The sequence below is a fragment of the Cygnus atratus genome, chromosome 5, assembly GCF_013377495.2.
Source record: "Cygnus atratus isolate AKBS03 ecotype Queensland, Australia chromosome 5, CAtr_DNAZoo_HiC_assembly, whole genome shotgun sequence".
Classification (NCBI taxonomy): Eukaryota; Metazoa; Chordata; class Aves; order Anseriformes; family Anatidae; genus Cygnus; species Cygnus atratus.
Genome location: NC_066366.1, coordinates 27,442,793 through 27,457,525, shown reverse-complemented (window position 1 = coordinate 27,457,525; position 14,733 = coordinate 27,442,793). Strand labels below are relative to the sequence as shown.

Genomic DNA, 14,733 nt, shown 5'->3' with positions numbered 1-14,733 from the left:
AAAGAAATGATTTGGTGACTGCGGACTAGAAACTTATTATTTGACTCTTAAAAATAGATCCAAGCAATTTACTGAGTAAAAAAACCTTAAAATATTGCTGATGGTCATAAAACTGTCCATAATATTTTAAAAAGCGTTACTGATGTAGATTAATTCTCAGGCATATGTTCTGCAGGCTTAGAACTGTCCAGTTAGGACATCTCATATACAGTCTCTTCCAAATTGCAGGTAGAATAGACTTGTGCTTGCCTGCAAGACCCATCATGTAAAAATCCAAGGATTACTTGAAGAAGTGGCAAAACCAAAGGTTCTATCTTTATTTCTCCTTCCTTTACTCATTCCTTCTACCTTCCCTCTTGCGCTATGTCGTCTTTATTAAAATCACTTGTGTCTTTTTACTACCCTCCTTTGGAGGATGGCACTATTCCCAGGTAGACTGTAACTGACTGCAAATTTCAGGTTACATGAACATTTCAAATAAGCTTGAGAAATGAACATGCAAAATGTCTCAGACCAACACATAAATGAACTATTAAGTCCTACTTTTATTTTGACTTACATAAAAAGAAGTAAATTGCAGTAGTAAAAAGCATTTTTAATCTTAAAATTGTTTGTTTCAATAATACGGATATGCATCAGAAAAGTTTTTTAAACAGGTGACATCTCCTCTGAGCTATTATATCATCTACAGACATATTTATCTTGACTTCCAACAGCAACAAATTTCAGAAAGCATTTGAGAGAGTTTTAGTGCAGAAATGTTGTTTGGCAAAGTGAGAGCATGACATTGTATATATTTTTTAAATAACCATTATCAAGAAAAAATTGTCAGCATAAAACAAAAAGGATATATATATATATATATTTTTATATGAAGCATTTATCTTTAGATAAAATAAAACCTGCCAAACTCCAAGTGGTTTTAAAGAGAAAATAAATCCTTCATCTGTTCTCATTTTGCTACATCTCAGTAATACTCTAGTTAAAAGGGAAAAAAGAAATGTCACATGATAGCATACAAAAAGCTAAAGGAATTATTACACACCTTAACTCTTCACAGAAATTGAGCATATAATTGATATCATTATAATACGTACATATATTTTTTATCAAATTCTAGTTATAGTAAAGAAACATAAGCTTTCAGTAAAAAGACCTTTGATTATGAAGCAAAAAGTTCGGGTTTCATTGCATTTTAGAATGTGTACCTCCTTGGTGTTTTAAAAATATCTGAGACTAATATTCAGTTTATTTACTTTCTCTCTAGCCCACAAAACTCTATCCCACAAAACATTCTCATTTACATTTTAACTATCTAAAAAAAGGAAACACCACCCTGACCAACTGGGGAAGAAAGGCCACTAGTATTCACTTTGCAGCTGCTAGCAGTCCAGCAATATTTGCTGTTGGCTTTGCACAGACCTGAATTTGCTGTCTCTTCAAATGAGAATTCCTCCAGACAAGGAACCTGATACTTGTCTTGACAGATGCTATACAAATAAAATGATTATATAACATTTCAACAGAAAATTTCATTAAATAATCTTTGTGCGTCTATCTCTTCTTCCACTGTTTCATTGATGATAAACTTTCAAGACAAAATGAGACTGGGTCAACGGGTTATGTAAATCATTGTCATTCCATTCAAGTCAATGGCATTATGATGATGGATACAAAATAAAGCATCTGGCTCTGAAAACAGTACTATAAAATTACAACTAAATTAAGACAGAACAAAAGTACAGACCTAAAAACACAACCAAACAAAAAAATTTTAATATTCTAAATAATGCTTTATCAGTTATTTCCTACTGACAAGGCAGACAAGAAGAAAATAAAGTCATTACAATTTGCTCTTCTAGACACATTTTAACTTCAAAAATACACATTTGTATTTCTAACCTGTTCAGATTTCATCAAAGTCCTAGAATCATTACATAATTAAATTTTCCTGCTGCAAAGAAATGGAATTTCAGCCCATTTGTTCCTTAAGCTTTGAATTAGATCTGGCGCCCTGTTCTATCTACCTATTTGATTTTCATTGAAATAAGCAAGAAACCCTTAGGCCTAACACACAATTTATTTCCATCCCTTGCTCCAAAGAGCTCTTGTTTAAATCACCCCTTCCCTCTCCCAGGCTGGAGCTACTCACTGGACTTATGTGTTGCCTAAACTTGAAATTTTTTCAGTTGTAAGACTGCTCATCAAACTTTGCTTGTGATCTTTCTGAATTTCCTCATGACTATTCTGTTGATTTCAATGGTGCATAATAATCTTGCCTCATTCCTTCTCAGACTGAATTCATATTCTTTCACACATTATTAAGGCCAATAAGATCATTAACTTGTGGAAAGTACACCTACACTGTGTGACACAGTGCAGAGATCCTGTGTTTACTGCTGATATACATCTGCACACTCATGTAAGCACTACCACACTGAGGTAAATCCAAAACCCAATGCTACAGGATGCAATCCCTTGGCACTACACATAAGCTAATGTTACCTGTCATTTCAGAGAACAAATGGCTTTACTACTTCCAGACATGTATCTTTCAGTGGAGATAACTTCAGTATCTCACTGTCCAAGATGGTACAATGGCAACGGTTAGCAAAGTGATTTTTTTTTTCTCCATAAATCCATTAATGTACCACCCTCTAATCTCTGCAGGTAAGTGAACAGAACAAACAAATAGGGATTACAGAGGCCCTATAGGAAAATTCTGTATTTCTCTAGCATAGAACTGAAAACCACCAGCTTTGTAAATTATGTAACTCAATATTTACAAATAAACCCTGTTTATTCTTGAACAGTATGTTTCAAAATGCAAGCAGACTAGGATCTCATAACAACCTTTACTTGGTCATGTGGCTTCAACTACTCCAGACTCCAACTCACCAAAGGTAAACCCTGATATTATGTCATGAGAGAGCATACGTAACTCCCCATTAATCCGAAATTCACATTATAACACACATACAAAGCAGAAGAATAAAGAAAAGGTAAAAGTTGGGTTAAAAGAACATCAATATTTTTTGTTCAGGCATTGCAATCTTCTCTATTCAGCTGACCATGGCTTCTCGACTGATTTCAAAGGGAAAATTGAAGTACTAAGTACTAAGGACCACACAAGACCATAAATATCCATAAAGCAAGGGAACTGTAGGAAAGATAAAGAGCTGAGTTCAACAATCAGTTTGAAATACAGGGAAGGCCTTAGAAATATTCATCTATTCTTGGAATAAATGTCATATTTTTTGCCTTATTTCTTGTGAAGGTTCTATTTCTTATGCTCATGACTTTTCTCTTACTGCTTGAAAGCTTCATTAAAATATAGAGGCATGAAGATACCCGTGTGTGCGGAGCAACAACTTTGCAAATAATGAGTCTCAAAATTATTTAAGAATATCAGAAAATGAAATACTAAAATACCAGGAAAATATACTACACATTTTCTGGTACCTCCACCTCTTCTTTCCTTCCTGCACTAATAACAGGCATGAAGTAACAGAAATGTTAGGACTGTGTTCACAATGTAATTACTGTAGTCAGAGACTTGGATGAAAACCAAGTACGTACCTCAATGTCTGCAAATACGGCTTTTTGTCTTTTGAGATTTTGCTGAACACAGTAGCCTTTTGAAAATTCTCCAAATATATTTGCAGTTTTCAGCATCACCGTTATTTTACATTGTTGTTTTTCTAAATGCTGCTTTCCAAATACTAAGCTAATGTTAAATAGAAAGTCATAAAAATGCAACTATTCTACTGAAATGCAAAACTGAAGGAAGAAAGTCATAAAAGTGTACTCTATAAACGGTTTGCTTTTTTAAATGGAAATTTAATTATAGGCACTTTCCATCTAAAATAAATTGCACCTATCAAAAATTCAAGGTTCAACATATCTATGCAGCCTGTAATGTAACCTTTTTAAAAAAAGTACTTCACGTCTTCTAAAAGCTACTATTCATGATAATTATTCCTAAAATAGGGGAGGGGGGAAAGTTGGCACCAAAGTGCAATGCTCAGCAGAGTTCACCTAAGCAAGTAGGTTAGGGAAAGTAAAGCAAAGAGACGTGCAAGCACTGAAGTGTTTGCCCATCTAACGACCAGTACTGCGGGGAAAAAAAATAAATCTAACTATTTCACTGGAGAAAGGTAAAGACAGTATAGGCCACATGCAAGGTTGACGCCAGAAGACATTTAAAACTGCACTTTTATTTTGTACTTTGCTTTCAGAAAGGAGAGATACTTAATTTAAACTAACTACAGTGAGACATTAGTCATACTACAAATAAGAAAAATTGTGCTTTTATTTCATGGTTTATCAGATTGAATTAAAATCTAGAAGGCGGTCTAGATCATATGCAAGGCATCAATCTACATATGTGGCAAGGCACAAGAATTATTTGCTTCCTTCTGTAAGAAAATCTGTTCCTGTCTACTGTTGATACCACTGGTATCCTCCTAGAGTGGATGATGAGTTCTTGAAATGACAGCTTCTCACTGGAAAGGATCTGTCAACTCCAGCATAACAGTCTTCCTCAGATGCCTTGAGGAGGGAATGGAACTTATAGCTGTCAGAAGAGTCTGAATTAGGTATTTTCCAAACGTATCTGTTCCATGAAGCAACTTCCCTGTCCACTCTGAATTTGGCAGATATATACATATATGTGGGCATATATGCACACATATTTATCTTTATATAATAAAAATATACTAGCAAAAGCACCAAAATTAAATGTGTCTTATTTCTGTCATATGTAAAAGACCTCTCACTAAAATATGTTTATTTTCTAAGGTAAGTATTACTGTAGTTATAAAAACTCAAGTGCCTTTCTTAAGAATCTATTTGAAACTACTTAAAAATTAAATAAAAGAGAAACATAACACCTCCTCGCCAGTATTACTTTTCCTTCCTCTGGTCATTCCTATAACAATATAAGCTAAAATAGCAATTGGAATAAAAAGAAAAGGGAAAAAAATATAAAACAACTAAATTAATCCCAAACTGCTCACTAATAATAGTTAATCAGAAATTTTCTCTCTTCAAAATCTATTAAAGCAGCACTTCAAAGACCTGTTATCACAAGATATAAATGGTTGGCTTTGGAGCCATAAACCTCAGATTAATTGTGCAGAACAATATGTTTTTTCCACACTTTCTTCCCATTTGCATATATTCATGTTCATCTAAGATTAAGACTGTTTACTTTTGATTTGGTTCCCAGTTTTCAAAAAGGAAGCTTGACATTAAACAAGTAAGTAATGTCCTATAACTAGAGTTCTTTACAATATTTTCCCTACACGTATCCACATACAGAGTTCATAAGTTTTACCAATCTTTGCTGGTTGTAACCAAGCCCCAGTAACCTACATCTTAATCTTACTAAAGACACAGAAATGGTAAAGCTGCAGAAAACCAACTAAGTTTCTTTGAGCTGCCAAGAAAACGAATCACTCTAAGGAATCAGTAAAAGAGTGAGGGTCAGACAGACAAAGGCAATTTGTCTTAGAGAACTCCAAATGCAAAGATGTGAGAATCATATTCCCATAATAGCCCTCCACTCAGATAGCTTCGCTTAATTTCATAGAAAACTGTACTTGAAAAAAGCACTCACAGAAATTGCATGCGCATATTTGAACACAGAGACAATCTACATCAACGATTTAAACCAGGTTATACCCTGTATTGACTTGTGCTGTTTAATGGGCAGTAAGTGCAGGGGATTAAAAAACCTCCACAAGGGTTCTGTGATTAACACAAGGAACCCAGCTGTGGAAAAAAGACATTTAAATTGGAAGGTTTGTTCTTCTGCAACTATTAAGTTTTAAACGAATTAATTGCAAAAATATGATTGATTCTTATGGAACCCAGTTTAGTTTCTAGCTTCATTTTCTAACAGTAAATACAATCTTCCGTGTTACTTCATACACCTAGATACAATTGTTCAAGATATTGTTTACCTTTTGCTTTTACAATAATATTCCAAGTTATGCATTTCCGTTTTTTGTTGTAGCCCTCAATGGAAATGGCAAATTGAACAGAGTGATAATACTCAACTACCTAAAATATTTGGATCTGAGGACAAAGACGAGAGATGAAAACTTCACAGAGACAGGGAAATACTTCAGTGCAATGCAGTGTCTGGTATAACTTCCCCCTGTGTGCGTTGTTCATGCATATCATCCACAGCGTCAATGAATGAAATTGTTTTTAAAAAATATCTATCATTTACCTGTGAAAATACAGTAAAGAAAATTTACCTACCAATAGCTGCTGTACTTTGAGATATTTAGTCCATACATATATTCTAAGAGTGGGTGAGCTTGTGGCCTGCCTTGGAGTGTCCTGGGAGGTGCGTTCTAGCTCCTCCCCTCGTCCTGCTTGATGCATGAAAGTTAGGGCAGAGTGCATCCGCCACCACTTCAGTTCCTCTTAAATGCACAATCAAACCTGAAAGAGATTCAGAAAGAGGGGAAAGGCAGGTAGGAGACTAATGTACATGCAGACTATACCTCTCAAAGAACGCCAGTTACTGACAGGTAACCTTTCTTCTTTGAGTCTGCATGTACATTCCCAGCAATGACGCCCTCTGAACAGTTCCCTTTGCCTTTTACCACCCAGGAGAAGGTCTGAGGACTCCCACAGACAACGGCAGCACCACTCTGCTGAAGGCTGGGACAGCCCTGCATGCTGTTACACTAACATGCTGCTGGGGGGAAGCAAAGACAGAACTCCAGGTGGCCTCATGGCAAATGTCCAAATACCATGCAATACAGACACTGAGTTTGCCCAGGGATCCAATGGAATTTGTTTTGGCCATGGAGGGAACTCCAAGTCACAAGTCCACACAGAATCAGAAAACCATTTGAACAACTGTTGTGTGATGTCAGTTGAACTTTCGGATATTCCCACAGTGCAACAAGTAAACAAACAAAGACTTAGACCTGTGAAGAGAGACTAATAATAGCGGGCCCTTATGAAATCAAGAAAGTGAAGTATAAAATTCAATCAAAGAAGCATAAGACCTGGGAATGAGTACTGGAGGACTCACTGCCTGGCTACTCTGGTACCACTTCAAGAAGGAATTTTGGATGACTGACGAAAATATACTCCACTGTTATAAAGGTACAGAGTATGTAAAATGGCAGCCATAAGGATCTATAAGATCATAAGAAGACTTCAGCAGCTGGCTGAGGCAACAGTCACCAGATGTGCATTTCATAGATGCAGGCAGAACAAATTAGAATTTAGGAGCTTAATATGAGAGAAGGAACGACTATAATGCAGTGGTTTTCCAATGCCATTGAATCATAAATTTTTAATGTGTCCTGATCAGCTCTTTTAGGAAACTCTGAGCTGTGGGGTGTGAAAATGTACTCAATCACCGAGAGCAATCAAGTAGCCTCACCACATAACAAAAAGACATCTGTGTTCATCTTTTTGAAGTAATGTAAAAGAAAAAAGTATTTGTAGAGAACCCTAAATGTTGTGTGTGATTTGATGGAGAAAGGATTCTTGTACAAATCAGGCCACTATGTGTGAGTATACAAAGATATTTTTCTCAAAAATAATTACTACCACAGATGAATAGGGAAGAAATTACAGAGTACCATTTTTAGATGGTAAATGATTTTCCAGGTCTAATGATCAATGCTAGGTTTAGCTTCCAGAAAACAACAAAACATCTGCAAGGAAGACCCTTCTTCCAAAACTAAGCAGAGTTCTTTATCTCTCCAGATATGAGGAAGGTAAGGACATTCTGCTCTGATACATCCTTGTGATAGTGATATGTGAACAAGGACCAGAGAGATGTATATAAGAGAGGAAAGAAGACTGGAGTATTTTGGAACTGATCAGATTGTCTGCACTTCTCCATTATCTGTTGACTAGGAGTAATCGTAGGAATCATGCAAATGATTCTCAAAAGGGACAGGGAAGGGATAAAAATCAATTGAGATTCATTGACTGTTCTTAATGCAAACAACATGCTGACTGCTGTTGAAGGCAATGAAAAATAAATACCTGTGATTATTACAGAAAAAGTCTTTTCTTACAAGTCCATGCTTTTTTTTTTTACAGAGATAGAGAATAACAGAAGATTAACAGAACGAACTAGTAATAGGCTGCCTTGCTGATTAGTATATTGTTTATTCCTGAACTCTAGAGCATTAGCATCCAAAGACTAAAATGTAGTGAGAGAACCTCTGGGCATTTTAAAGACAATTTCTTTCTGAACAAAAAGGCCACTCTCTCAAAGGGAAGACCTTTTCAGGATTCAGTGTATGCAGAACCTCTCTTATAAGCCCAAAGGATTACAGCTATTACAAATGATACTGGGTGAAAGCTGTTACCATAGAATTTGATGAGCTATCTTCTACTTCCACTGCAGCTTGCAGAGGTGTCTTAGCATTAGCTGATCCCACTGCAATCAAAGGTTTCAACTGATTATTACACTCAAGAGAAAATTGATGCAGAACAACTCACCTAGGAATGGCTTTTTTGTTTTCTTCTGTAAGAGCTGAAACTTTCTGGTCATTTCTCTTTTGGATCTTTTTAAAAAAAGATGTTCATTTTTTCTTGACACATATTAACAACAAAATTACTTGGAGTCAGGTGGTAATAAAAGCCTTAAAAACCCTACAGAGATTCCAAAATCATCCTCCAACTGTTTCTGCAGCTGGTATAAATGAAGCTAAAATCTGCCAGGATACTAAGGTTGTTCAAACATGTCTTTATGGGTATTGGAAATCTCTCAGGCAAAATAATATGCAGAATGTCAAACAACCTAGAGCATCTTTGCAGAATTATTTGTACTGGGATCTCCATTGTTTCTAAGGTCCTAATTTCTTCGGGAAAAAAAACTGCGCTATACAGAATGATGTGCCAACACTTTGTCAGATGACAAGGATTATACATATATGCATATATATACATATAAACCTATAAAATATGCCTCCACCTCAGCCAGCTCACAAGGATAACTTTGTAAGAAATCTGTGTCATCTGGAAAAGTTGCTGCAAATGGAGCAAACAGAAGCTTCATAAAGCAATTGCTTCATGGAAGCAATCTAACTCAATCTAAACTCCCAGTGTTAAGGCCACAGAGGCTAACTAGGACATGAACAAAGTTCAAATCAAAACATGAAAAGAAGTGGAAAGGATGATTCCAAGCTGAATCACTTGCCATTTCTCTTTTTCTCTTAGAGAAATTCCAAACTTCACTTGCTAAAATTTAAGAATCATAGAAGAAATACTAATCATTACAATCAGAATGAGACAAGTATGGAATGCTTTCTGCTACAGGAAGAGCAATCTTTACAAATGCTTGCACTAATCATAGGGTCTCTTGACTCTTGCAGAGAAATTCTTGCTATATTCAGAAATGCTTTCCAGTCCCAGAATTTCAAACATGATGGTTCTATCCACAAATATTGGTTCTGTGACTTAGTTTTGAAACAAACACTATTAATATCAGAATGAGAAATTCTCGCACTGAGAATGTCATCTATACAGGTACATTTAACACTTATTCTTGAATGAATCACTGCTTAATTAATTAAGTGCTCTGGCACTGAATATATTTGTACCATATGCTCCTGTTGCAAAAGCAAGAACTGTGCCAGAAGCAAAACCTGCAGCACTGAGTAGTAGAGAAGTGAAGGCCTTACAGGGTGTGCTTCAAGAGGAATTGATGATTTATGCAGTCTAACTACTTAGCACAAGACAAACCAAACCTTAAATTGTCTTAAATGTTCTTCCTTATGTTTAAGTTCTAAGCCTCAAATGACTTTTATTGTGCTAATCTTAACAGACATTTCTAAGTATCTTTTTTGAGCTAAGTATTTCAGAAAATATTTTTCAAACTTATTTTAAAATTGCTTTCACTTACTTTAACTGAAATTTTTATCAAACCTTCATAACTATCTAGAAAATGCAATTCTTTTAAACATCAAAATTAACATACAGATACTGCAATTATTCATTATACTTTCATAAATGGTACATCATGCCTCTCTCCTCCTGTTTCCCTTGAAAAAGAATGGTGAGAGAATACATTAATGCTCTTCTATTTTTTGAGTAGTTTTCCAAATGGATAAGCAGCAAGACTCAGTAATTATACAAATGTTTAGGGAGTGCAGTTGTAGGTACAGCAGGTTCTAGCCAAAAGAGTGCATTCCCATTGTTACTGCTGCACTTGAATCAGACAGTTAAGTGGAGCTTATACATATGAAATGTCTGCTGCTTCACAGGAACAGAACCCTCCTTGCTAAAACATGAGTCATTTCTAGAGCTGTGAGACCACGGAAAGCCCTCTGGACTAGGAAGTGCTTGTTCATTATTTTAAAGATGCAAGAAGACACACACAGTAACCTTTAAAAGAATCCTGAGTTATTTATATATTTCAAAAAAAGCAGCATAAGAAATGATGAGTTGTTTCCACTGTGTACCACCTGCATTATATACTATTATTCTAACATACAGTCTCTTATGTGCAAACATTTATGCAAGTAAATTTTTTTTTAATCACAAAACTTCCCTTTCTGGACATGTTACAGTCACATTGCAGTCATCTGTTCAGCTAGGTTTAGAATAAAGGCATCATCTCAATAATAAGTAAAAATATCATACTGCCCCTTCCAAAGAGTTGTATCATCTCCCACACGTTCTACTTTGAGGATTATGATGCATGTGGTATATGTTATCTCTGGACTACTACTTTCCCTTGTAGAGACAATTGCCACTTTACTGCTGGATAGTGATTAAGAGCCTACACAGTCAGAAGAGTCATCCAGACAGTATTTTCAGTAACAGAGAGTAGGTGGAATTAGCGTGTGAAGGAAAGCATGCCAAAACTTGTATCTGTGAGCAAGAACTGGGCAATGCCCTCTGGTAATGAAGAGCCACAAAATCTTCTATTTATAATATCTCTAATACTGCAGTGACCTTCCTGACCAGGAGGCCATCGCACCTCAGGGAGTCAGCGATCCACGCAGCAGCCACGTGAGCAGGCGGACAGCTGGGCTGCTTGTCCGGCAAGGCCTTCGGGCCTGGGCCACACCACACAAATCCCTCAGGGCAGGGCAGGGCAGGGCAGCTCGGCCTGCTCCTTGCGCTGGTGGAGCCTGCAGGCAGCTCCCGCTGGGTGCTGGGGATCACACCAGCAGCCTGGCCTCATGAGAACGCCCTTCATGAATACGGTTGTTTGCTTGTATGAAAATAATAACGTAGCTCAAGGGACCAAAAGGAAGGAACCTCTCTCCACAGGCAGGTATGAGCAGTGTGCTGTGGAGAAATCCACCTGGGGATTTATCCGATGCTGTGTGAAGGCAGGGTTCCCAGCATCTGAAGGGATGTAAATTTTATTCGCTACCTACATTCCTCCATTTATTCTGTCTTATTAAAGCAGATATTTTATTAAGCCATTTATTGTTGGTCCTTTTTATTGAGATCCTGACAGAAGCCTGCACCATCTCCCTCTCACTCCCCCCGCCCCAGTGCAGAAAAAAAACCAGACACCTGGAATTCCCTTGTTCCTTCAGCACTGCTCCCTTCTGATGCTACAGCAGGACAAGCCCTCGCTTCTTTCCTGCAATTACTAAGCAAGTCTTTTCTGTCCTTTAAGAGTTCTCTCTACAGGCCTAGCAACATCTGTGTTATCTGAAGACATTAAAAAAAGATCAAGGATCTTTTCTTCTGTTAAGAGTTATAAATTTGTGATTTAATACCAAGTCTACCAGAAAACAGAATTCCAAAGGAGTAGCATTCCAAGAGCTTTTACATTTATACCTGTAAACCTAAACACAATATTTGACACTTTGTCCATTTAGGACTTTGGGTTTGGAGGTGTAATTATCAGTACTGATCAACTCTAAGAAATGAACCCAATTTCCAAGCCACTGTAGCTATTCCATACTAAAGTAGTTCATTACACCTCTAGCTGCTGTTACAGCTTCCACTTCTAACTCCAGAAACAGAGCTATTTTTAGTAGGAAATTATACACATTTCTGGTCTGTCACCCGAACTTCAAAAATACCTCTAAGATTGTATCATAAGATCATTGGCCACAACAAATAAGCTAATTGGAATTAGTAGTATATCACTCTCTACACATATGTGTATTTTATTTTACTTTATTATTATTATTATTTTATTTACTTTTTGTCTAAGACACCTGCTTTTCATTCTTTGGATATTGGGAAATTTGAGTTCGATGTACTTCAGCTTTGAACCTCTACAAAAAAGATCATAATGACAAAAGCAATGCACTGAAAAGCAGACTGCCACTTCTTTAAATATAGTGGATTGAAGGTCATAACTAGCAAGTTACCATTTGGCCATCCTCATTCACAGTACTGACAAAAGAACACTATTTTGCTAAAGAAATAATTGCAGGCTAACAATAAACAGACTTCAGTCCTTTAGGCTCCTTTTATTAGAATGATGTTTTTGTAGGGAAATAGTGAATTTCTCACTGACCTACTTGAAGAAAATTTTCTATCAGTAATCTCTATTGTTTAGATAGATCTCAGTGTTTGTCTGAGGTCTGATAAGAAAATGTTTAATTATTTTGCAAACTCTGTACTTTGGATGTTACCTTTGGTTCCCTGTAGATAATCTAAGACAGAGGAGAGAGTTAAATCAGATTTTCATGAAGAGTTTTGTATAAGAGAACCAGCAACAATCTGGAGAACTATTTTAAGTTAACCTTCACTAGAAGGGGCACTAGAAAGATTGTTTATACTGCAGTTTCAATTTTAAACTGATTTTGTTATTTTTACTTTCTATTGGATCTAAGAAGTAATTTATTTTACCCCGTGTGTAAAATAAACTTGCTACCTGGACACTATTTGGCAGGGAGTTCGAGGCACTGCATCTTCTTCCCAATTTTGAAACAAAAAAGCTGAAGGGACTTAAGTGAAATACATTATGTACACAGTCAAGAGAAAAACTGGAATCCAATTTGTTAACTGATGAATTAGGGTATGTCCACTGATGACAGAACAGATGCTTTTTAGACCATAAAAAGGGATAAAAGTTGAAGATAGTTGATTACATTTTCATTCCATGCTTCAAACATACTCAAAATATATAATTACAAGGACAGTTAGAATTTGTTTTCCTTTGTTTTCCTATCATTCTGCCATCCTCAGAAGGCAATATAAATGATCTAACATGGCCTGTGTTGTTTTCATTGGTAGAGATCTAGCAGCCAGAGTGAATTTAAAAATCTTTTCAACAAAAGCTAGTCTGAGGTTAGCTATTTATTTCACCAAAGAGGAAAACCCTTGTTTTTCCTCTTTATTTTTCATTTTGTATATGAGACTGCCATGGTTTTAGAGGAACTGCAACATAACTAGGTCACTTTTTGGTGTTGTCAAAACTATGCCTTTGCTAAAATACTACTTCTCCAGTATTTATCTGAAAGAGTTTAGGGTACTAACATTGTGCGAAAATATTAAGATACAAAATATTCTGAACACACATACACACACAGATATTATGTTAAAATATGTATTACCTTATATAAAAATTTAAATATAAAAAAACATCATAAAAGTGCTTGGGTACCTAAGTATATGAAGTATATCTCAGATGTTCTATTTAAGGTAAAATGGCAGAAGTGGGGAACTGTGCCATTATGATCAATGCTTCATGCTTATATACCAACTATTGGCTGCACATTCAGAATGCGTGTCCTGACTGCTTTCCAGTTATGCCTGCAAAAAAGACCTTATCACAGATAAACTGATGATTTCCCTTTATCTGTGCACATTTATTGCTCATTTCTTTTTCTGGTCTCTCAGAAGTCAACTCAGTGAGGATATCATGAATGTAGAAGCTTTACTTACACAAAAGTACTTCACAAACACGTGGTTTTTTTTTTCATTTTTGAAACACAGCTATCCCTTTGGTTGTGTCACCTACAGAAGCATTCACAGTTCTGCACAACATTTAGAGACATCTCAAGCTTTTGTATGTAAAGCAGCTCTTTTCAGTTCTCTGATTTTAAACTTAAGCATCTTTCCTACAAAACAGCCTGAGGACAAATGTCTGTTTTCTTTTACAGCCTTAAGGTACTTTGAAAAACCAAAGCATTAGCTTCAGCATCCCAAACAACACTCGGCTTTATTTTTACACACTGCCTTTTTCTATATAGCATTATTCCTTATAAATTTTTATTAGAGCACAGAACATACTCCTTGCCCAAAATTCATAAAGAGTTGTTTTCTATTTTTATCAAAGAAGGACAAGAATTTTAAAAGCATCTTGGTGTTAAGCTCTTATCTTCATAAGATATCCTTAAATACATAGCTTCATTTTCAAGACTGATAAATATTAAGTAATCCTCACTTATTTCAAATAATATTCATCTAATAAGACCACCTCACTGGGAAGAATGCAGAAGAACCCTTTCAAGTGACAATACTGAGCAGTACAAATTTCCACACTTGCATTTGGTAGCGTGGGCTATGTCATCATAATAAGGAAGCAAAACAGTTAAAACGTTACAATATTTGCAATCTTTAAATTCAAGGCTATTTTGACAGAGGGTAAAAACAGTAACAAAGCAGATAAGTAACACAAGAAAACAGAAATGGCAGTCTATGCAGAAATGGCACAAGCAAATACGCATTACCTTTGCAGTTTTAATATTCCACCTGAGTTTGTCAGAATGATGAGGCATCTGAAATTGAATGCAAACGTTTCTGACAGACTAATCCTAG

At 36.0% G+C, this 14,733-nt stretch overlaps 1 protein-coding gene across 7 annotated transcripts in view; it reads right to left on the bottom strand.

Moving 5' to 3' along the window:
* The window catches only part of GPHN (gephyrin), a 287,073-nt gene that overhangs the window by 143,967 nt on the left and 128,373 nt on the right, over positions 1-14,733 (bottom strand). The window contains exon 1 of one of the 7 annotated variants that reach the window (XM_050711056.1): positions 6,271-6,404. The exons of the other annotated variants lie outside the window; for them this stretch is intronic. Within the exon in view, the coding sequence (XP_050567013.1) occupies positions 6,271-6,396 (126 nt within the window). The 5' untranslated portion in view covers positions 6,397-6,404. Of the gene's footprint in view, positions 1-6,270; positions 6,405-14,733 lie in introns of those variants that run through there. 7 annotated transcript variants of the gene reach the window in all.